Source organism: Cebus imitator, unplaced genomic scaffold (genome assembly GCF_001604975.1).
Source record: "Cebus imitator isolate Cc_AM_T3 unplaced genomic scaffold, Cebus_imitator-1.0 Scaffold379, whole genome shotgun sequence".
In the NCBI taxonomy this organism is placed as follows: domain Eukaryota; kingdom Metazoa; phylum Chordata; class Mammalia; order Primates; family Cebidae; genus Cebus; species Cebus imitator.
The window spans coordinates 1,764,554-1,787,817 of NW_016107694.1; the positions used below are offsets into that span (position 1 = coordinate 1,764,554).

Consider the following 23,264-nt stretch of genomic DNA (forward strand, 5'->3'; position numbering starts at 1 on the left):
GTTTGAGATCAGCCTGGTCAACATGGTGAAATGCCGTCTCTACTAAAAATACAAAAATCAGCCAGGTGTGGTGTCGAGTGCCTATAATCCTAGTTACTCAGGAGGCTGAGGCAGGAGAATTGCTTGAACCCAGGAGGCAGAGGTTGCAGTGAGCCAAGATTGCACCACTGCACTCCATCCTGGGTGACAGAGCAAGACTCTGTCTAAATGAGTAAGTAAGTAAAATATTTAGAAGTTTCTATTGATCTATCTCAGTGCTCCTTTGGATAGGTATGGATCTCCACTGGTAATTTCTTGTGCTTATGTATATGAGTTTAATGGGTGAACTAAGATGCCATCTTCAAACAGTATTTATAATTTATTATAGGAGTAGATTTGTCCAAGATAGAAAAACATCCAGATGCAGCAAACCTCCTTCTGAGATTGGATTTTGAAAAAGACATTAAGCAAATACTCCTGTTTCTTAAAGATGTGGGTATAGAGGATAACCAACTGGGAGCATTCCTGACAAAAAATTATGCAATTTTCTCTCAAGACCTTGAAAATATGAAGACCAGGTAGGACTTTTAAAAGATTCTCATATAACGCAAGAAGTGGTTATGAAGGAAATCCATGTGGAAACTGTTCTTTAAGTTACTGCTGTACAAGGATCTACTGAGATAATGAACATGAATGTTATTTTTTTGTAATAGACATTCTTTGATCTAAATTAAGTATTTACAACACTTCTTTTATTCAACTACCCATTATTATTATTTTATTATTTGAGACAGAGTCTGGCCCTGTTGCCCAGGCTAGAGTGCAGTGGCGAAATCTTGGCCCACTGCACTCTCTGCCTCCTGGGTTCAAGCGATTCTCCTGCCTCAGCCTCCCAAGTAGCTGGGTGACTACAGAGGTCTGCCATCATGCCCTGCTAATTTTTGTGTTTTTAGTAGAGACGGGGTTTTGCTACGTTGGGCAGGCTGGTTGAACTCCTGACCTTAAGTGATCTGCCCATCTTGGCCTCCCAAAGTGCTGGTATTTTACAGGCATGAGCCACCATGCCTGGCCCCATTATGATTTTTATGTTTTCAACTTATTACTGAGTCAGTAATTAACTATTTTCCTTTAGAAACTGGAGTAAGTTTTTTTCTTAAAAAAAAAAAAGTCCATTAACAAATAGTTTACTTATCTGAGAGTGCACCTAAAGATATGAAAGCCTGATCTTTTGTAGTTTTTGTTTGGCCAATTTTTGTTGGTAGACATTTGACATTGTCTTGGCAAATTATTGTATAATTTGCTTAATCGTCTCCATAAGTTGGCTATTTTGGTTGTTCCTTGTTTTCTTCTTTAAAGAGTACTTTTATAAATATCTCTGTACTTCATTTACCATTCAAATAATTATTGAATTTATGAAAATAAATACAGTGAGATATAGATCTGTGAGATAAGAATCCTACCAGGCATTGGGAATACGACAGAGAACAAGGCAAAACTCTGTCCTTAAGTTAACATTCTCAATTCATCATCACCCCCACTTCTCACCCAAGCCAGTCTGTTTTCCCAGATTTGCTGAATATTCTTTTGCCCAACACAGAAATATTGATATTAACTTGGCTTCTCTTCTTTTATCATCTACAACTAATAAATCATGAAAGCTCATCAGTTCTACCCTTTTTATAGCTCAAATCAGTCATCACATTTCTCTGAATCTTTGACTATTTTGCCTCAGTTCCCCATTGTAGCACACCAAGGTCACTGCAGTGGTCTCCTAATTGATCTGCCTCTAGTCTTGACCCTCTAAACTGTTCTCCATACCGATGTTGATTTTCACTACATTTCAGAGAGCTTTGCGGTTCCTTAAACCATCAGAGTCTATTGTCTTTTCTCTGTATTAGGAAAGAAAAGGAAACTAAAACTGCATTTATTAAATTGAACAAGTTGAGGCCTTCTATATGCGAGACATTGGGCTAAACTTTAGACATCAAAGACACAGTTTTTCCCTTCATGGGAGTAATAGTCTGGTGTAATATAGATAGGCTATCACAATGCAGAGGGGAGAGAGTGTGATCTAAGAAACTCATCTGACATATCCAGCTCTAGTTTTCCTGGCTGTCACGAACACTGATCCTCTAGTCAAAAACCAGCTTGCCCATTTTACTCAAGATTTATTCCAAGAAAGCATGAATACCAGGAGAGTAGGAATCATTTCACAGGCTGCACCATTATTGTTAATAGCCCCTTTGTACATAGGAGGCACAGAGAGGTTAAATAATTTGCCCAAGATTACACACCGTTAGTATAAGTAGCAGAGTAAGTGGTTTCAACCCCAGTTAAACTCCAGAGTTCTGACTATTGCATACTGTCTCTCTATATTTAATTCTTTGAAGGAAACTTAAGCTTAATAGCTTAAGTTAACTTGCTCAAGTCACACATGCGCCTAACAAATAAGGAATATTCTCACATAGATAGCAGAATCCAGTGATTCCTAAACCTGGCTGGCTATCAAATTAAGCTGTAGAACGTTTTTTAAAATTACTTAGAATTTTTTAATAGGTATCCACAGGTATTCAAAAGAGCATACAGTAAAAAATACTGAATAGGCATGGGTATGAGAACCTTTATTTAAATAAACTTTGTTTCTGGTTCTGATATATGCAGCAGTCTTATTTCTATAATAGCACTGATTTCATGTACTTATTTTTTCAATAAAAAATTAAAATCCTTGGAGAATTTTCAAATGAATAATCTGCACTTTAATTATTTAAATATTCTTTTTTTGGTTGGTTGGGCCTTATATATTGATTTTTTTATTGGAAAAATCATTACAATGTGGACAATAGTTTTGATAATTTTTAAATCAAATGCCGAACCTTGCTGCCAAAAAAACAAGTAATACCTCCTTTTCTCCTACTTTTTCCTGTCCCTCAGCCTTCCAGGACCTACCTCTGGATATAGCTACTGTTATCAGGACTTTTTGTTCAATCTTCTAGCAATGTTCTACTCTATAAAGCGTATATCTGTGTATACACACATGAACACAAATAGATAACAATTGGTAGCATTTATACATACTATTTATCCCACTATTTTACCTTAACTATATCTTGGAGATTATTTTTTCTTGGTGCCTCCTATTCTTTTTAACTCTAGAACAGTCCAGGCTGTGCATCTCCCTAGTACCTACTGATAAGCATGGAGTGTGTTTGTAGTTCACTGTTAGGACAAGGCTGCAGTGACTTACCTTGTAGATACTTCCGAAAAAATCACACATATTGATGTTTCTCTGTAGGACATATTTCTAGAAGTGGAAATGCTAGGTCAAAGGGTATGTTCATCTGTAGCTTTTAATAGACATTGCCAAATTATCCTTCATATGGGTTGTTTTCCAATTTATACTCTCCCCAACAGTGTACAGAGGTGCCAGATTCCCTGTTATCCTCACAAGTACAGTGCTATCACACTTCGCTTTCAGTTCATGGTATAGATAAAAAGAATATTTCATTTGCTGGTTTGGAGCATCAAATGTTGAAACATGGAATGTTGAAACATGGAAGTTGTTTGGAGCATCTTTTCATTTGTTGCATTTCTGTTTATGTTTACTTTTTTGTAATATATCCTTTGCTATTTTTTAATCAGGCTTTTTTTCTTCTTTTCTGGCAAATGTTCTTTTACACATTAAGAAAATTAGTTCTGTCTCTGAGACATGTTGCAGATATGTTTCCTAGATTGTCACTTGTGTTTGACTTCATTTATAGTAGGTTTTTATTTTTTGCCATGCATTTAAAATTTTTATATACTTAAATGGATAAATATTTTCTTCTCCTGGTTTCTAAGGAACTATTTTTAAAGGAGTAATAATCATGTGATTATAAAGTAATATAAGTTTTGGTATATAATATAAAAATGCCATACGCTTTTGGTATAGGCAGGCCTTAATTCACATCTTAGTTTTGTCACTAATTAGGTGATGATCTCAGACAAGTTATTTAACTTCCCTGAATCCATGGTTTGTCAAATGTAATGTGAAAAATGGACCTGGTTCACAAGGTTTTTTTTTGTTTTTCTGGTTGGAATTAAACAAGATAGTATCCTGATATATTTTAGACATGTAGTAAAACTATCTTTTGCTATGTTCTTAGATTTAAAAAAATCAATACTCATTGCTTCTCAGCCTTTTGGCTAAGATCAAGTGTAAAAAAGTCAATACTGTTATTCTATAATCAAACTTTCTATATTTTACATAGTTTGATTTTTAAAAACTTAGCAGAAAAATCTCTTAGTTAACAAAATACATATTGAAAGACTGTAGTAAAAATTATTTATGAATATACGTACTCAGGCCAGGTGCCATCACTCAATGCCTGTAATCCCAGCACTTTGGGAGGTTGAGATAGGCTTATCACTTGAGGTCAGGAGTTCGAGACCAGGCTGGTCAACATGGTGAAAACCCATCTCTATTAAAAGTAGAAAAATTAGCTGGGTCTAGTGATGTTTGCCTGTAATCCCAGCTACTTGGGAGGCGTAGGCAGGAGAATCACTTGAACCTGCGAGTTGGAGGTTGCATTGAGCTGAGATCATGCCACTGCAATCCAGCCCGGGCAATACAGTGAGACTCCGTCTGGAAAAAAAAAAAAAAAAAAAAAAAAAAGAAAAGAAAAGAAGCACTCAGTAAATATGCTAACCTAAAAAATGCCTCTCTCAATTATAATCATGCTTAAGAGTCTTTCTTTTTATACAAATTATTTTCTTAATTTGTGTTTTTCTGTTCTCATCAAAAACAAAAATCTTAAGCAGATGCCATTTCATTTTTTCTTACCAAGTAATAAATCGGATTATTTGAAAAGAGAATCTAAAGGTCAGTGCAAAAGCAATCACGGTTTTGCTATTGAAAGTAATGACAAAACCTGCAATTATTTTTGCACCAACCTGATACCTATTCATGGATTTCATAATTAGTTTCTGTTTTCAAATATAAATGGAAACCATTCCAGAGTTGGTTGAATGCTTGTTTTGTTTTAACTATATTTGTGTCATTGTTACAGAATGTTTTTATTTAGTTAGTAATTTAGAGTGTGGGAGCCTTTTTAAAAATAGCTGTTACTTTGGAAAGCAGCATGAGACTGTCTAAAAAAAAAAAGAATGTAAATGTTTATCGCATGCATGTATATTTATGTTTCTCTAGGGTGGCTTATCTGCATTCAAAAAATTTCAGTAAAGCAGATGTTGCCCAGATGGTCAGAAAAGCACCATTTTTGCTGAACTTTTCAGTGGAAAGACTGGATAACAGATTGGGATTTTTTCAGAAAGAACTTCAACTTAGTGTGAAGAAGGTAAAGAAAAGGAGAGAATTTATTTATTTCCATGTCAGGTACATTTTAGTAGCTGGTAAATCTGATGTTCCTAACAGATGCCTGGCCCATGTGAATCCTATAAATTCCTGGTATTTTTTTGTACAAAATGAATTATCCTGCTAGTTTAAACATAAAGCTACATCATTTTATAATACTTCATCAAACCGGTTCTTTTTTTTTTTCCAAGCAGTACTAACTTTATATATCCCTGGAGTTCCTATCATTTTTCTGATAGGAACACACACACACACACACACACACACACACACACACACATACATATGTATATATGATTGGGTCATATATATGACCCACTAGACTCATATATATATTTTATTTTATTTTATTTTTTGAGATGGAGTATTGCTCTGTTGTCCAGGCTAGAGTGCAGTGGCTCTATCTCAGCTCACTGCAATCTCCACCTCCTGGGTTTAAGCAATTCTCCTGCCTCAGCCTCCCGAATAGCTGGGTTACAGGCACCCACCACCACACCAGCTGATTTTTTTTTTTTTTTTTGAGACAGAGTTTCGCTCTTGTTACCCAGGCTGGAGTGCAATGGCGCGATCTCGGCTCACCGCAACCTCCGCCTCCTGGGTTCAGGCAATTCTCCTGCCTCAGCCTCCTGAGTAGCTAGGATTACAGGCACGCGCCACCATGCCCAGCTAATTTTTTGTAGTTTTAGTAGAGACGGGGTTTCACCATGTTGACCAGGATGGTCTCGATCTCTTGACCTCGTGATCCACCTGCCTCGGCCTCCCAAAGTGCTGGGATTACAGGCGTGAGCCACGGCGCCCGGCCCCTAAAGCTGATTTTTATATTTTTAGTAAAGACTGGGTTTCACCATATTGGCCAGGCTGGTCTCAAACTCCTGACCTTGTGATCCGCCAGCCTCAGCCTCCCAAAGTGCTGGGATTACAGGTGTGAGGCACGGTGCCCGGCCCATTGGGTCATTTTTTAAGTTTTAACTTTGTATCTTAGTAATGCCTTAATTTTCGAAACTAGTTAAATATGCACATATAGTAACACTAGATTGTTTTGTTTGCAACCATAGACCAGAGAGCTGGTAGTTCGTCTCCCAAGGCTGCTCACTGGAAGTCTGGAACCTGTGAAAGAAAATATGAAGGTAGGACTTTGGACTTTTGAGAAATCAGTTTCTTTAAGTGTTAAAATCCTCTGAGGAGAATAGATTTTGCTGTTGTCGTCTTAAAGAAAACTAGACTTTAAAATAAGTTATTTCTAAAAAGAGAAATAGGCAATTAACAAATGTCTAGCAAGCAGTTTGTTTCAGTTAATATTTTCACATATTGACCAGGTGTTACATGAGTAAATTACCTTGCAGACATTGATACCCGCTATCCTAAAGCAATACATTAGGATATAAGTGGTGCCCTGAAACTGCTTCTGTTGTCAGCATAGGAGTCTGACATCTTTGTTACCTGGGCAGTGTTACCAGTCTATGAAACTACTCCTGTTGCCCAGCATGACAGTTTGTGTATATCTTGGGGACTTTGGGAGGCTGGATCCAAAAGACTTCTATGAAGGGAGGAGCGGCCATATTGCTCTTCTTAGCACTTCTCCCAATTGCCAACTCTCATTCTGTCACAGAACATACCAGACACTCTTTACCATCCTTCCTCCAAGAGAATAAGTGAAGCCAAGGGCAGCTGACTAGTTAGTATAGAAAGCCATAGTAGTATTTGAAATTACTACGTAAGGGCTGCTTTCTGAAGTGAACAGTTCAGTTATTGAAGAAGTCTTTATTGAGCTCCTGCCCAAGCGCTATGCTGGGGAGACAGCCCCTCCTGTCAAGGAGCTTACAATCTAATGGGAGATCAAATCCAGAGTGACAGGGGCAGTGACTTTGTGGGGGCACACAAGACACTATGAAAGCAAGTAGAGGACTTGGCGCATGTTTGGGTGTTTGGTTCATCATCTCTGCCTGGAATGTTGACATGTCATTTTTCAGACAACATATATGTGAGTGCGCTTGGGAGCAAAAGCTTAGGAGGCATTTTGAAGATCCTGCTGCTGAAGGATCTGTTTGGTGTTGGGCCCATGCCACTGACCTGCCAGCCGTCCCATGTCACTCATTCTGTCTCGTAATTATGGTTGCCCCTTTGGTGGTCTTCATGACGATCACTGTGTAGCTCCTTCTCAGCTGAGAGGTCTGAAATTCCGGTGACCCCAGGGGCTGGAAGCTGTAATTCCTTGAAGGCACTGGTGTAACTGTCTCCAATTTTTTTTTCTTTTTTGAGACAGAGTCTCACTCTTGCCAGGCTGGAGTGCAGTGGCACGATCTCGGCTCACTGCAACCTCCACCTCCCAGGTTCAAGTGATTCTTGTCAGCCTCCCAAGTAGCTGGGACTACAGGCGTGTGCCACCATGCTCAGCTAATTTTTTTTGTATTTTTATTAGAGATGCGGTTTCACCATATTGGCCCAACTGGTCTCGAACTCTTGACCTCATGATCCGCCCATCTTGACCTCCCAAAGTGCTGGGATTACAGGCATGAGCCACCATGTCTGGCTATCTCCAAATTTTAAAATGTTATTTTAAGTTTTAAAAGAATCATGGCCAAGTGTGGTGGCTCATGCCTATAATCCTAGCACTTTGGGAGGCCAAGGCGGGCAGATCACTTGAAGTCAGGACTTTTAGACCAGCTTGACCTACATGGTGAAACCTCATCTCTACAAAAAAAAATATAAATTAGCCAGGCATGGTTTTTAGGTGCCTGTAATCCCAGGTACTTAGGAGGCTAAGGCAGGGGAATTGCTTGAACCCAAGAAACGGAAGTTGTAGTGAGCTGAGATCATGCCACTGCACTCCAGCCTGGACGACAATGCAAGACTCTGTCTCAAGAAAAAAAAAAAGAATCATGGCCAGGCACGGTGACTCACGCCTGTAAGCACTTTGAGAGGCCAAGGCAGGTGGATCACTTGAGGTCAGGAGTTCAAGACCAGCATGGCCAACATGGTGAAACCCTGGCTCTACTAAAGATAACAAAAATTGGCCTGGTGTGCTGGCATTTCTCTGTAGTCCCAGTTACTTGGGAGGCTGAGGCAGGAGATTGTGCCACTGCACTCCAGCCTGGGCAACAGAGCAAGGCTCTATCTCAAAAAAAAAGAATCAGCGCAGCCTTAGCATGGTACCAAAATAAATATTTCTGCTTAGGATTCATAGCAAATTTACTTTCTTCTAGGTTTATCATCTTGAACTTGGTTTTAAACATAACGAAATTCAACATATGATCACCAAAATCCCAAAAATGTTAACTGCAAATAAAAGGAAACTTACCGAGACGTTTGATTATGTGCACAATGTGATGAGCATTCCCCACCACATCATTGTCAAGTTCCCACAGGTAATGCCACTCACAGCTCTCTCTCTAAGCACTACTATTGCGCTTCATTCAGAAGTGCTCTCCAGCTGCATAGTGCTGTGCACTGGGAAGAGTGTACAACTTGCAGGAAATGAACATCTTACAACTTCCAACAAATGTACATCTCCTGAGAAATCAGTGATTAATCTGTTTCCCTGGAGTTTCTACATACTCCTAGTTCTGATTGTTGAAATCAGGCAGAACAGATCGATTGTAGTCTCCCTCATGTTTTTCTCCATTTTACTTTGAAATAGATCACTTCCCTTAAAGGTCCTTTCACTGCTACATGTACTTTTTAGTCACATTTTATTTAAATCCATGAATCAATAAGCCATACTGTAATGATCTCCTATCCCAATATAAAACAGTTTCAGTTTGCCATCATGCCAAAGCCATAATTATATTTTCTAAGTTAATGAAACTTCCTTATTCTTTAGTGAGGGATAGTGTCTGCGGTTCACAAGATCATTAATCTTGAATATTGACTCTGTAAAAGCAGAAACTTTGTCTGATTTATATACTGCCAAATCCCCAGTGCCTAGAACTACACGTGGCACTAAGTAGGCACACAGTATTTGTTGAACAAATAAATGATTGGATTTTCTCAAAGTAATCCTTTTTTTCTATTTCCCATATAAATAGCCACTCAGTATTTACTGGATAAATGAGAAAGTGAATTTTTACTTAAGTGATCCCTCTACTCCATTCACTACAATAGGTATGTTCCTGTTTTTGAAAGAAGATGGGTAAAAGCAATATAACCTTGGCCGGGCACAGTAGCTCACACCTGTAATCCCAGCACTTTGGGAGGCAGAGGCAGGTGGATCACGAGGTCAGGATTTCAACACCAGCCTGGCCAAGATGGTGAAGCCCCGTCTTTACGAAAAATACAAAAAATTAGCTGGGCGTAGTGGCGGGTGCCTATAATTCCAGCTACTTGGGAGTCTGAGGCAGAGGCAGATAACTGCTTGAACCCGGGAGGTGGAGGTTGCAGTGAGCTGAGATTGCGCCATTGCCCTCCAGCTTAGCAAGAGAGCCAGACTCTGTCTCTCAAAAAAAAAAAAAAGAAAAGAAAGAAATATGACCTTAACACAACTCTCAGAACTCGATTGCATTTGGTCCAGTTCCTTCACATACAGCTAGATTTTTTTTACCTATTATACTTCACTAGGAATGGGCCCTTAATATAGGATTTTCCTATTTTACCAAATGTAAATACACTCATTATAAAAGTGTTAGAAACCTACAGTTTTGTGAATTTGGCTTATGAAGTAATTGTGAAATAATCTTCAACAAAAAAGCAATGACAATTTGTTTTTCCCTGGGTTGGTGGGTAATTCAGTGACCACAGGTGATTGTAAGAATATCTGATATTGTCCCCTCCTAGCCCCGGTGGTCCAGTCATTTTTCCCAGCATATCACTGAGCATCCATCAGTGCTAGATGCTGGGCACTAAGGATACAGAAGTCAAGCAGACATGGTCTCTGTTCTTGTGGAACTTATAATCAAGTGTGGAAGACAGGTTTAAAAATGGAATTGCTTTACATGATGTAAAAAATCCTAACCAGAGCTCTATAGCGTGATTAATTTAGAAGTGGTAGAATTACAGAAGTAATAACAGCAATTGACTACTTACTGTGTGCCAGCTCAATCTTTTTTTTTTTTTTTTTTTTGAGACGGAGTTTCGCTCTTGTTACCCAGGCTGGAGTGCAATGGCGCGATCTCGGCTCACCGCAACCTCCACCTCCTGGGTTCAGGCAATTCTCCTGCCTCAGCCTCCTGAGTAGCTGGGATTACAGACACGCGCCACCATGCCCAGCTAATTTTTTGTATTTTTAGTGGAGACGGGGTTTCACCGTGTTGACCAGGATGGTCTCGATCTCTTGACCTTGTGATCCACCCGCCTCGGCCTCCCAAAGTGCTCTTTATTGCTTTACTTGTATTAACACATTTAATTCTCACAACAACCATATGAGGTAGATGCTATTATTATCCCTATTTTACACATAAAGAACTTAAGCTTAAAGAGATGTAAGTAATCTGTCCAAGGTTACCCAAGTAACAAGGTTGGGGCAGAGCCAGGATTAGAACTCCAGCAGTCAGGTTTAAAAACCCAAGCCATTTACTAGGATCTGCTAGAAGTGACATTTGAATTGTCTGCAGAAGAGTGAGTAGTGTTTAAAAGATGGAGAGGAGCTTTCCAAGTAGAATAAAATATAAGCTGACCAGATGCATCAAAATCCTCAAAAACACAGATTTTAGACACCCCAAACCCTAGCTTCTGAGAAGCTGTGTTTTAGAACTGTGGCTTCCAAATTGGGATTCTCAGATTCCCAGAGTCTGGGTGGAATTATGGGGAAAAACCCAGAAAAATAAAAAGCTTGTTAATAATACATTAACAGAGAGTAAGGCTGTGAAGGGGCCGATATAGACTAAATTTTTGGCTGGTGTTTAAAACTCTGGCGTGGAACTAATTTGTCATGCAGATAATACTGGTTGGCAAGATTAATTTAGGATTAATTAAAAATGGGGAAAGAAATATAACTCAATAACCATGATTAGTTTATTCACTTCAAAGAAGACATGGTGGAAGGTAAAGGATAACTAACAAAAGCAGTTTTAGGGTAATGAACGTGAAGAAATCACTAAGCTAAGGAAAGAGGTTATATTTAGGATCCCCTGAAACCTTGGTTCTCCCCTCCCTTTGTCACTTTCTGGGAAGGCAAAGCTGAAGTCCACCTTAGGATTATAGGAGACCAATAATTCTCAGGCTAGGGTTACTTTTCTTGTTTTAATTCCCCAAAATTTAATATGTCATTAATGGGATGAAATTTTTGTGCCAATGGCAAAGTGGCCCCTGGTGGCCAACAACCCTCCCCCTGCACCACCACTCTAGTTTTTAGGAGTTTTACTTTGAAGCAGGTAAGACATATTTTCCTTAGTTACTCTCCCAGAGGTCAAATTCATTTCATTTGGATGCTAGTTGTGGGGAGCAGTGGGAATTTAAAAAGAGAGGAGAGGTGTTACAGATTATGAAATCTTGTAAATAAATTTTTCTTTTATTTCTTTTTTTTTCCTTTCACAGATCCTAGAGCAATAAATAAATTTTTTATACTAACATTGATCTCTGACATTGGTTCTCAAACTTGGTAGATATCAGAATCATCTAGAGGGCTTATTAAGACAGATTTCTGGGTCCTGCTCTCAAGGTTGCCGATTAAGTAGTTTTGGGGTGAGGCTTGAGGATTTGCTCTTTCTTTTTTTGAGAAGGAGTCTCACTCTGTTGCCCAGGCTGGAGTGCAGTGGTGTGATCTCAGCTCACTGCAACCTGTCTCCTGGGTCCAAGCAATTCTCCTGCCTCAGCCTCCCAAGTAGCTGGGATTACAGGCATGCACCACCACGCCCAGCTAATTTTTGCATTTTAAGTAGAGACTGGGTTTCACCATGTTGGCCAGCCTTGTCTCAAACTCCTGACCTCAGGTGATCTGCCTGCCTTGGCCTCCCAAAGTGCTGGGACTACAGGCCTGATTCACCACACCGGCCGAGGATTGGCTTTTGTAACACATTCTCCTCTGTCTCTGGAGCACTCAATCTTCTTTGCCCACAGTGTAGCCCTTAATTATTTTATTATTGTTTTGTATGTTGATTTTGAATCCCTTTTTCTAGTTTCTTAACAGAAACTATAGGATTTAAATCATATGACATTTATCATACTTACTGAACATGTGGTCAGTACTTTGTATTGGTTAACCTATTAAAATTGTTGCCAAGTAAACTTTTTAATATTTCATCCTTCAGTGTGCAATGTTTTTTAAAAACTTTTTTTCCTTTCTAGGTATTTAATACAAGATTGTTTAAAGTCAAAGAAAGACACTTGTTTCTTACCTACTTAGGAAGAGCACAGTATGATCCAGCAAAACCTAACTACATCTCTTTGGACAAATTAGTATCTATTCCTGATGAAATATTTTGTGAAGAGATTGCCAAAGCATCAGTACAAGACTTTGAAAAATTCTTAAAAACACTTTAGATTTTTATGTAAGTTAAAATGCAATATTGTAAAGTGAATATATATATGAATAAATGAAAATATTTTTAAATGCCTTGGGTCTCAACTGCTACTGGAAACCATTTGATACTGTAAACTTGGGTACATATATTGTGGTAGCTCTTTCTTCAGGTTCCTAGTGACTTAATTCTTGTTTGACCTTTTCCTTCTTTCTTAGGAAACACAGCAAGCTCAGAAAAAGGGGGAGAGTTGGTTTACTTTAAGTTGGTGCTTTGTCATTCTAGTGAAGATGAAAACAGTGGAAGATTTTTAAAGTGGTTGTGTTATAAAATGGCTTTATTTCCTTTGAAATATTAGAGTTTCCTGAGCATACTCCATTAGTCACCTAATATCTACTGCTCAGATAATGCTACAAAACACAGTTCATTTTGGATTATCTACATTGTTATCTTCTTGAACACAGATATTCACAGTTGGCTAAGAATCAGGAAAAGGAAAGGAGTTTAAAGATTAGGGGCAACGAGATACAGTGAAAGGCTTAACTAGCCTTTGACTTAAAGATTTGACAAGTAAACAAAGATTTGTTTTCTATTTACCACATATGTTATCTAAGCAAGTGATTTCATCTCTGAGTCTTTGCTTTTTTATTTGTAAAATGAAGTGTGACTTCGATTGTCTGACTTATGATCACTAGATTGGGTAGACTGTTAACACTGGTGGCCTCCATGAACCATGCCTGGTATTTGCACTCTTGTGTAGTTAGTTAGTTCTCTGCCACGCTGACTCTGGGCCAATGTGATTTGGCCCACTGGACATTTGTCAGGCAGAGGCTTGATAAGAATTTGCACATCAGGGCTTGCGCTCTTGGAACATTTGCTCTTGGCACTTTAAGCTACTGTGTAGAGAGGTCTGGTTATTCTGCTGGAGAAACTAGGTGGAGAGAAAGATATCTGGCCAAACCCCAGCTTTTTCAGCCATGCCAACTGAGCATCAGCCATGCATGAAGAAGTTAACCGGGATGTCCCAGCCTTAGCAGGCACTACACTGAGCAGAACGACCCAGCTGAATTCAGAATTGGGAGAAAGTTGTTTTAAGCCACTAATTTTGGGGGTAGTTTGTTGTGCACAGGGTATTGTGGTGTGATGGTTGCCCTTTAAAAAACCTCATGAAAAACTAAATTTGTAATTGGTCAGGGCCAGGTATCGTGGCCTTCCTGTTAAATATTTTATTCATGCAACAGACATTTGAGTTCCTAGAATACAGTATGTGTTGTCATGGAATTCTCCAATGGATGAGATTAATAAGCAGGAAACAACAAAAAATAAGGTAAGCTGAGGACCCCATGGAACCATCTTGCCCTCTCTATGGCTCACAACTGCATTTTGCCTTTATGAATAACCCACTGAACCACCGTATCGGTCAGAATAGGCAAGTTTTGTTCATACAATGAACAATCCTAAAACCTCAAATGATTAAAAACTACAAAAGTTTTTATCTCATATATGTCTCTTAGGACCACAAAGGCTCTGCTTCACGTTGTGTTTAGTCATACAGGTTGATGTAACCTGTCTGTCGTTTCTGGAGTGTTGCCAGTCTATGGAAAACGAAAGGAATGTGAAGAATTGCTCTTAAAAAGTTATCACACTTTTCTTGGCCAAAGTATCATATGGCCATGCCTAACTTTAAGAGGGCAGAGAAAGGCAATCTCTAATCCTGTGCTGGGAGGAAAGAAAATCAAATCTAGTTTTTGAATCAACATTAATGAGTACCACCAAACATTCAGTCTCTAAGAGAGACTGAATTCCTTAGGAGCTGGATTTTGTAACAATTTTGGGTTAATTTTTATCTTTTGATATGTCTTCTCTTGCCACCTTCACCTGTAACCAGCAAGCTAAAACTTAAAGGGTAAGGAGGAAGAAAGAAAAGTTTATTGAGCACCTGTCCTCTGCAGGGTAGTGTGCCAATGTACAAATGTATTTCTTCCCATCTTTCAGACTTCACTTTGGCTAGTGTAGGATAGAAGAGGTCATTCATCAGTTTTAGTGCATACGGGACTGACTAATAGAAGAAACTGTGGCAGCATGAAGACAGAAGAAAAAGGGGAAAATCAGTAGAATTTTATAACTGGAATGTGACTAAGACCATTAAATCTAACCTTTTGAACTTACAAGAGAAGGTTCTATTCTATATGGTCCCAGCTCCGAGCTTAAAACTGAGGGAAAAAAAAGATATCACTGAGTAATGGTGGAAGTACACTAGTAACTATAAGTCATCCTAGCTCCACCGAATTGTTTTCTGTCCCTAGATGTTTATGCCTAAGACTTCGCATGTTGGGGCTGAGACCTTAAAAGTCACCAAATACTTCTGTTTTGTCTTAAAATTGTGTGCAAATTCTGCAATACATCTTAGATTTAATCTTCAAAAATCTCTTCTGCTGGGCATTGTGGCTCACGCCTGTAATCTAGCATTTTGGGAGGCCGAGGTGGGTGGATTACTTGAGGTCAAGAGTTTGATACCAGCCTGGTCAACATGGTGAAACCCCGTCTCTACTAAAAATACAAGAATTAGCAGGCATGGTGGCATGTGCACCTGTAGTCCCAGCTACTCAGGAGGCTGAGGCACAAATAGTTTGAACCCAGGAGACAGAGGTTGCAGTGAGCCGAGATTGTGCCATTCTGCCTGACTGACAGAGGCTGAACAACAGCAAAAAAGAGGTGACAAAAACAAACTTCTTTGACTAACCTTCCACTAAAATAGCTAGATGTAGATCTTCAGCTGGAGAAACCCAAGGCCTAAGAAGCTTGGTGTCTCTCCTGGATTAGTAGTGTAACATATGGCCCTAGAATTAAGTAGCCCCAAATTTGCATCTGGATTCTCAGACTCTGGAAGGAGAACCTGGACTCTTTTGGCCGTGTGCTCTTGGACAAGTTACTCAACCTTTCTGAGCCTCAGCTTTCTCCTCTCTACAATGAGATAATTACAGTACTTTTAGAATTAAGTGATAGCGTAGGGACGTGAGAGATCACCTCCAACCCTCTTTCCCCTTTGCTCTTTCGTGAGCTCTTTGGTTGGATCTAGGAAGCAAATTGACACAAGGTAGATTAACAAGAGAAAAGCATACAAACTAGTTTTACATGTACATGGAGATCTTCACAAGAGAGTGAAGTGGCCAATGTAAGATGCCTTTACACTTTTTAGAGGAGTATGCTTTATACTGCAAATCTGAGAAGAAAGGGGATCTGGCTAGGGGCAGTAAATTTCTTGTGGATTCATTAGGAGAAACGTGGGTGTGGCGGGGTGTAAAATCAGTGGAAGACAAGGGTTACTTCGGAAAGTAGGTCCAAAGCAGCCCCCAGTTTCTCTGGTGATAGGTACTATTTTCTCCCCCTGGTAAGGGACGAGTACTCCAGAGGAATACTGGAGGAAGCTTTATGGCTTGCTGCATGCAGGAAGAGATGGGTCATCAAACACTTTCTGAAACTACATTTTCTCCAACATTTTCAACTCGAAATAATCAATGTACCAATTTCATATATTTTGGATGGCACATTCATCAGTCCTTCAGTAGAAAACTAAATGAGATGATGCCGTTAAAACATTTAGCTTCCTGCCTGGCACAAAGAGCTCAATACCGCCCACGCTCTCATAACTATGGACATTAAGTAACAGAACCCAGCCTTAAGCCTCGGTCTCCTAATTCCTGTCCTAGTGTTCTTCCCATCACATCGCAGCCTGTGCTTCTTAGAACCGAGGACGCCAAATGCCCCGCCCACTCCATTGGCCTCACCCTGGCGGAGATGCGCGCCCGCAGGTGCTCAACGACAGCCGTCAGAATTGCGCCTGCGCGAGCGGCCTTCCTCGTTTCGCGACGCGACGTAAAGCGCCTGCGCACTGGGCCCAGCATGTCCTCTTTGACTTACCCAGAAGGCTACGCTTCGCTTTCTGGTCATAATGGCTGGCAGGCCGGCTGGTAAGTAATTGGCGGGGGGTTCTTCCTCGGCGGGCATAGTCGCGCTCCACCGTTTATTTTCGCAGCAGTTCGCCCCGTTTTCTCTCTTCTTTGTAAATGGCCAGGTTTGTCGCGGAAGGGAAAGTGGCGGCTTCAGTCCAGCCAAAAGTACTTGCCTCCCCATTCGTTTGCTGTCCCCAGGCCGGGCTTGCCTGTAGAGTTGGGGTATTAACCCGCTGTTTGTGGAGGTGCCCGCGGTGGCTCTGACAGCCCTGCAGTTCCAGCTGCAGGTGTTCGGCATTCCTTCCCCTCGGCCTTAGAAAAAGTTCAAGGGCACAAGGGGATAACTAGTCGATGACTTTCAACCAGAATGAGCTCAGTGCTTTCTGTGACCTAATCGCTCTGTCGTGTGCATTGGCTCGATAAATTCTCCTGCCAGTGCGATGAGGGAGATATTAATTTCCTTTCTACGCTGATGAGATAACCGAGAAATATGACCCAAGGAAGTAGAATTAGAAACTTCATTGCACCCCTCGCGCTTCTCAAATTGCGAATTAGAGGCAGTTGAGCAAGGGATACGAGCGACGCTTCAGGTTAACCTTGGATTATCTGGAACGTCAACTTAATCAGTAGATTTGGAGAAATTTACTTACTGTAGGTTCAAACGCATTTATTGTGGAATAGAATGCAGATATTACTGGGATATTTAAAACAAAGTGAACATTAGGTTGGGTTTTCCCTTTTTTTTTTTGGCTAATCTCTGCCCACTGGCGGTACAAATTAGAGTAGCTTTTAAAAAATATTGATCTTTTTCTCCCCTTCTCCAGCAATTGTGAAGCTATTAGGAAACAGTAAGTTGCCAGAAAAATCAGTTAACCTAATTAGCATTGAGGTTTTTGGGGATGGGGGGAGACTTTTTAGTAATTATTTTATGAATTTGACAGCTATTGAGGGAGTCTTACTAAATTCAAGACACTGCTTCTGTGCTGTGTTTGGGAACCATATAGACCAGATCTCAACTCCCATTAGCTAACTCTTCTGACCTTTGGTGGGATCACTTCTGTAAGCCCCCTTCCCTTTCTGTAATAACAGACATGTAAATAAATCAGCTAATGTTGGTAAAGCAAATAGGAAAGTGCTTGGCACACAATAAGTGCGTAGTGAATATTAATTATTGTCATAGTCACTGGAAGATGTTTAAAAATAATCTGCCTTCCAGCCAGGCGTGGTAGCTTACGCCTGTAATCCCAGCGCTTTGGGAGATCGAGGCAGGTGGATCACAAGGTCAGGAGTTCGAGACCAGTCTGGCCAATCTGGTGAAACCCCATCTCTACTAAAAATACAAAAATTAGCTGGGCGTGGTGGCGGGCACCGACAGTCTCAGCTACTCAGGAGGCTGAGACTGGAGAATCGCTTGAACCCGGGAGGCGGAGGTTGTGGTGAGTCAAGATCACTCCACTGCACTCCAACCTGGGTGACAGAGCGAAACTCCATCTCAAAATACTACTACTACTACTGATAATAATAATAATCTCTTCCACAAGTATGCCTGTAGATTGTTGACTCATACTTAATTTTCTAGCAGCAGTTTTATACATGACTCTTAATTTCCAAGGAGATTTACTAAAGCCATGTAATCTGTAGTGCACTGAGTGTGCAGGCAAGGAGAGTTGAGTGAGAGTTTGCTTTCCTTTTTGATAAGGGGCTAGCCCTAGACAAAATTTTAAAAGAAAATTATACTTGTTCTACCTCCCCTTTTGTAAAATGTCTCTCTTGTATTGTCATGCTGTCCTTGGACCCTGCTGGGTTGCTTCATCAGGCTCATCCCTGCTCCCCAAAGAGTTTTAAAATTACTTATTTCTCCTCATCTGTTTTCAATATCCATTCCCTTGTGGGGAACTTAACTGCTTAGAAGGAGGAAGATGGACTTCTTTTACTAATCCATATTAATGTTTAAATGACTAATGGTATCAAAATCCTCCCCCAATTACATACATGTTTAGAGAGTGTGTTTAGAGAGTGTGGCCAAGTGAAATAACTAATGTTGAGTAAAAATTTTAGAGGAAGAGGGTCATTTAGACCTGCCAGCCTACGCTGAAATCTCAGTCTCTTTTCATACAACTCCTTTGAAATGGAAAGCTTTACAATTATTTCCTGTGATCTATTTATGAAACTACAAATAATAGAAATTTCCAAGTCCTTTTCCTATCTCCCACCTCTTCAATTCTGAAGGTAACAGGGGGCTGTAAGGGCACATGATGTACCTGTAGATCTTTTGTACATTCCATGTTTGAGTTTAGCCTTTTCTTCCATGACTTGCCACGTAATTTTTTTTCCTGCAGCCACTTTTGTTCATAAGTAAAATAAGCAATTTTTTTAAATCAACAGTGTATAGAGTATAAACTTTTTTTAAAATCAAATTCTTTTTTGATTAAATTCTTCCTATATAGAGTATATACTTTTAAAAGGAAATTTCTATGTTTGCATTAGTCAGCAAGATAACTATGAGTACTGGTTGCTTGCCTATCAATGTGTTCATATAGTATAATTCTGGCAACTAACAGTGTGACAATTATCAGTTTCATCATCAAGCAGGTTGCTGGAGATGATGCGAAAATGGTATTACAATGCTGCAGGATTCAATAAACTGGGTAAGCAGCTGTACTTCCTTTTCTGTTTTCTTTTTTTTTCTTTTTCTGAGAGTATTGCTTTTACAAGTGTTACTGTGGCTCCAAAAAAAATTTCAGTTCTTATATATATCGGAAGATTTTAAAATTAAATCACATTGTATTATGTTAAATTCAGTTCCTTTTAAAAATTTTTTTGAGAGGAGAGGGATGAAAGCCTCTAAAATGTTTGACTTGGTAATGATTTAAGTAAGTAGCAAGACATTTTCCTTATATATCCCTCTCCCAACTCTTCCACTTAAAATTTTAAGTTATATAAACATTGAAAGTATAGATTTTTTGAATTTAAAAATTTTCTCACATCCATGCAATCATATAATTCCTAAACTTTTTTAGAACTTTATAATTTGCCATGAACTTCATCTTTTGCTATTGAAGCCTCCAGACAGGGTAAGCAAAAGTCGCTGGTTCCTTAGTATACTATCATTTTAAGATTCTTCAATACCTTAAATCTGAGCTCAGATTTAAACTGTAAGAAGTAGAGATGTGGTTTATTATTGTGTGTTTAAGAACAAAGTAAACATCTAAAATATTTTTTAAATAGTTTAGATAAAATGTGAATTTTGTGGCATTGGATTTTAAGAGGCTCATATATTGTTTCCACAGTCTCGTTCAAGAAATAACCTGTTATATCAAGTAATAACCCATTACTTTTAACGGCAACCGCAATTACTTTGCACCGACCTAGTATTGTATGAAGTACATTGAATTTCCATTGAACCTAGTGATTTGAATTCAATAGTTCACCAAAAGTTGTACGTTATAAGTCATAAAGATATTTTACTAATTTAAAAAATGTGATATTTGAGATGCATGCGCAACCTAACTTTTGTCATCTATCATAGGGTTATTGCGAGATGATACGATATATGAGGATGAAGACGTAAAGGAAGCCATAAGAAGGCTCCCTGAGAACCTTTATAATGACAGGATGTTTCGCATTAAGAGGGCACTGGACCTGTCCATGAAGCATCAGATCCTGCCTAAAGAGCAGTGGACCAAATATGAAGAGGTAGAACAGCTTTTATCTACTTGACAATGTTGGTCATTAAGGATGGAGTTTTAGAAACGAGAAACATGTTCATTTGCATAGCGTTAGAGTTCTGAGTCACGTCAAATAAATATCCTATCAACAGGCTGGTGAGATTAATGGAGCAAGTGTTATCTCCATTTTAGAATAAAACCACATCAAGTGTTACAGGTGAAATGATTCTTCTGAAATCACTAAGGAAGTCTCTAATATAGAAAACCAGGACTAAAATCCAGGTCTGTTGCCTCCCAGGACATTGTTGTTCTACCTCTGCACTCTGCTTCCTACTTAGATGAAAAGATCAGCCCATTGAGTTGCCCTCCAGTTCCCAAAAAGAGCTTCTGTGAAGCAAACCCTCACCCCTTGAACTGCATTGAAACGAGGCAAAGGCCTGTAGACACACATTTCTTTTTCTTCCCGAAAAGACTTCCTTCTCATAACCTATCAAAGCAACTTATCGCAGTATCACCACAGATTTGACATTTTAAAAAGCAGACAGTTCTTAGGTTGAGAATATATTTTCTAAAATCGGAAATTAAAAAGTAAAATTTTTGCTTGTTGTTGTTATCTAAGACCTGTTGAGTGTTTGGGATATGTCAGTATGTGATGGTAACATATAATATTTTATTCATTCTTTAGGAAAATTACTACCTTGAACCATATCTGAAAGAGGTTATTCGGGAAAGAAAAGAAAGAGAAGAATGGGAAAAGAAGTAATCGTAGTTGAAGTCTGTGGATGCAGCTGCTATGAAGATGGTTAAACTTGAAACAAACAATTTTAAGAATTATTTGGTCTGCAGTTGTTTTACTTTAAATAAATGTCTATTGTAATCGCTGGAGTTTTTAAATTCTAAACCTTCTACTGAATAACTACTGAATCCAGTAGTTATTCTAAATTTTTTCCAAACTTAGAAGATATTTTTAGTCATGTTTAACTGCTTCCTGGAGCTCAGAGGCCACTTTATCAGTTTTCCTCACTGGTTGGATAGTCTATCAGTTTATGGAAGGATGTAACTTGTGTAAGTTACATCCTTATGGAAGTTACTGAATAAAAGAAGAGGGTATGCACCCCCTAGTTTGCCAGGATTGAGAAACAGCCTCTTCACTGCTATCCAAATAGATTTGATTTTGCATCCTATCATTTCAAAGGAAATTATATATGCAGCCCAACACAGGCATACTTATGTAATATATATACTCCTGTGCTAACATGTAGACTAGAAAACAAAAAGCAGACGTTAGAAAAATAGAAGTACAAAGACAAATCATGCTTGTCCCCATATCCTAGTAACTTTTCCACTTTGGAAGTGATTGTTATAAAGAAAAAGGGTTGCATACTAATCAGTTAAATGTTTTAAGATTATAGGGTAATTTTAAAAAATATAAATTAGTCATTGGCCGGGTGTGGTGGCTCACACCTGTAATCCCAGCACTTTGGGAGGCCAAGGCAGGCGGATCACCTGAGGTCAGGAGTTCAAAACCAGCCTGCCTAACATAGTGAAACCCCGTCTCTACTAAAAACACAAAAATCAGCCAGGCGTCATAGCAGATGCCTGTAATCCCAGCTACTTGGGAGGCTGAGGCAGGAGAATTGCTTGACCCTGGTAGGCAGAGGTTGCAGTGAGCTGAGATTACAGCACTGCACTCCAGCCTGAGTGACAAAATAAGACTATCTCAAAAAAAAAAAAAAACAATTAGAGTCATTTAATATTGTCGTCATTTCTACTCCTAAATTCTGAAATGCTTTCTTTGGTGGAGGTGAATGTGGAGTCAGAGCTAGTAGAGAAGGAACAGCAGGGCCTGCAGCCTCTCTGGTGTTCTAGGACAAGCCACTGCTGTGTGTGGCAGGAATGCCTCAAATAACAAAACAGTATGAAAAATCTGTGTTACATTTAAAATTTATAAAGCCCTGAGACATGTATCATAAAGTGCATCTTTAAATTTTTGCTAAAATATTAGCCTCTTAAAATCCCTAGAAGTCCACACATTTTTTTTTTTTTTTGCTATTCAGATTATTTTTTTAATCATATCCTAAAATCACGTCAATTTTGTCTAGTTCAAGACAACTAGATCACTTGATAGTGGTTTTGCTCAGATGACATTGTGTTAAGGTTTTAGTGTAGTCCTACTTGGCATAAGAGGCCAAGAAGATGGACTGTCTAGAACCCCCTTTAAAAGCATTTGTCTATTCAGAAAATTTTCTTGAGTAGATCTCTCCAAAGGCTCTTTTAATTGTGATTTAAGATCACTTTTGCAGGACTCTGTCTATTGGTTCAGACATCTGCTGTGCACAATTACAAGGAGAGTAGAACTGAGGCATCTCAAAAAGCATTATAAAGGTGTATAGGGAGATGGGTGGATGGAGGGAGGCTGGGCTCTGACGATAGAAACCATGGCTATGAATGTTAATGTTGAAAGCAAGCCTAAGGGCATTGCTGAAGGACAGGGAAACAAATAGAACTGACCAAGACAGATACAACAGGAACTCCCAGGCTATCCACCTGCTCAAGGTAGAAGGTGTGGTATTACCTAGGGCAACCTCTGATTTTGTGAGAGTTCTTCCTAAAGCCAAAGTGTATGCCTACTCTATGTTACCAGATTACTTCATTCTTCTAAATGAGAACAAGTATGCAAAAGTTCTTTGAACACTGTATCAATGTTTTTGTGTTCATTATAAATTATGTTTATCATCCTGCTTGTTACAAAGACTAAGAAAGTAGATCTAGCATTTGGCTCACATAGGGGAATGGGTGAGAATTTGTTAATTCATTGGTAAAGTCCTTTCATTTGAAAGAGAGGGCCTTCCTATTATCAAAAGCTGTCCTGTGTGAAAAATTACCAGGAGAGTGTCTGAAACACACAGGCTTGTCATCCTGT

General features: G+C 39.2%; 2 protein-coding genes and 1 long non-coding RNA gene across 4 annotated transcripts in view; 2 read left to right on the top strand and 1 right to left on the bottom strand.

The window, feature by feature from the left end:
- The window catches only part of MTERF3 (mitochondrial transcription termination factor 3), a 23,562-nt gene extending 10,746 nt beyond the window's left edge, over window positions 1-12,816 (top strand). Inside the window, exons 4-8 of one of the 2 annotated variants that reach the window (XM_037731062.1) lie at window positions 368-557; window positions 5,165-5,312; window positions 6,385-6,456; window positions 8,533-8,694; window positions 12,548-12,816. In XM_037731062.1, the coding sequence (XP_037586990.1) occupies window positions 368-557; window positions 5,165-5,312; window positions 6,385-6,456; window positions 8,533-8,694; window positions 12,548-12,742 (767 nt within the window). In that variant the 3' untranslated portion in view covers window positions 12,743-12,816. The remainder of the gene's footprint in view (window positions 1-367; window positions 558-5,164; window positions 5,313-6,384; window positions 6,457-8,532; window positions 8,695-12,547) is intronic. The other variant, XM_017507585.2, reaches the window with a different exon arrangement.
- LOC119468112 lies at window positions 6,170-16,597 on the bottom strand. The gene is made up of 3 exons (XR_005196728.1): window positions 16,509-16,597; window positions 6,770-6,929; window positions 6,170-6,436 (listed from the first exon to the last, which is right to left on the bottom strand). It is a non-coding gene; the product is annotated as an uncharacterized LOC119468112 (long non-coding RNA).
- On the top strand, window positions 16,580-21,473 carry LOC108288619 (cytochrome b-c1 complex subunit 7). The gene is made up of 4 exons (XM_017507588.2): window positions 16,580-16,691; window positions 19,250-19,321; window positions 20,203-20,369; window positions 21,027-21,473. The coding sequence occupies exons 1-4, from the start codon at window positions 16,673-16,675 to the stop codon at window positions 21,102-21,104; spliced, it is 336 nt and encodes a 111-aa protein (XP_017363077.1). The 5' UTR covers window positions 16,580-16,672; the 3' UTR covers window positions 21,105-21,473.
- The last annotated feature ends 1,791 nt before the right edge of the window (window positions 21,474-23,264 follow it).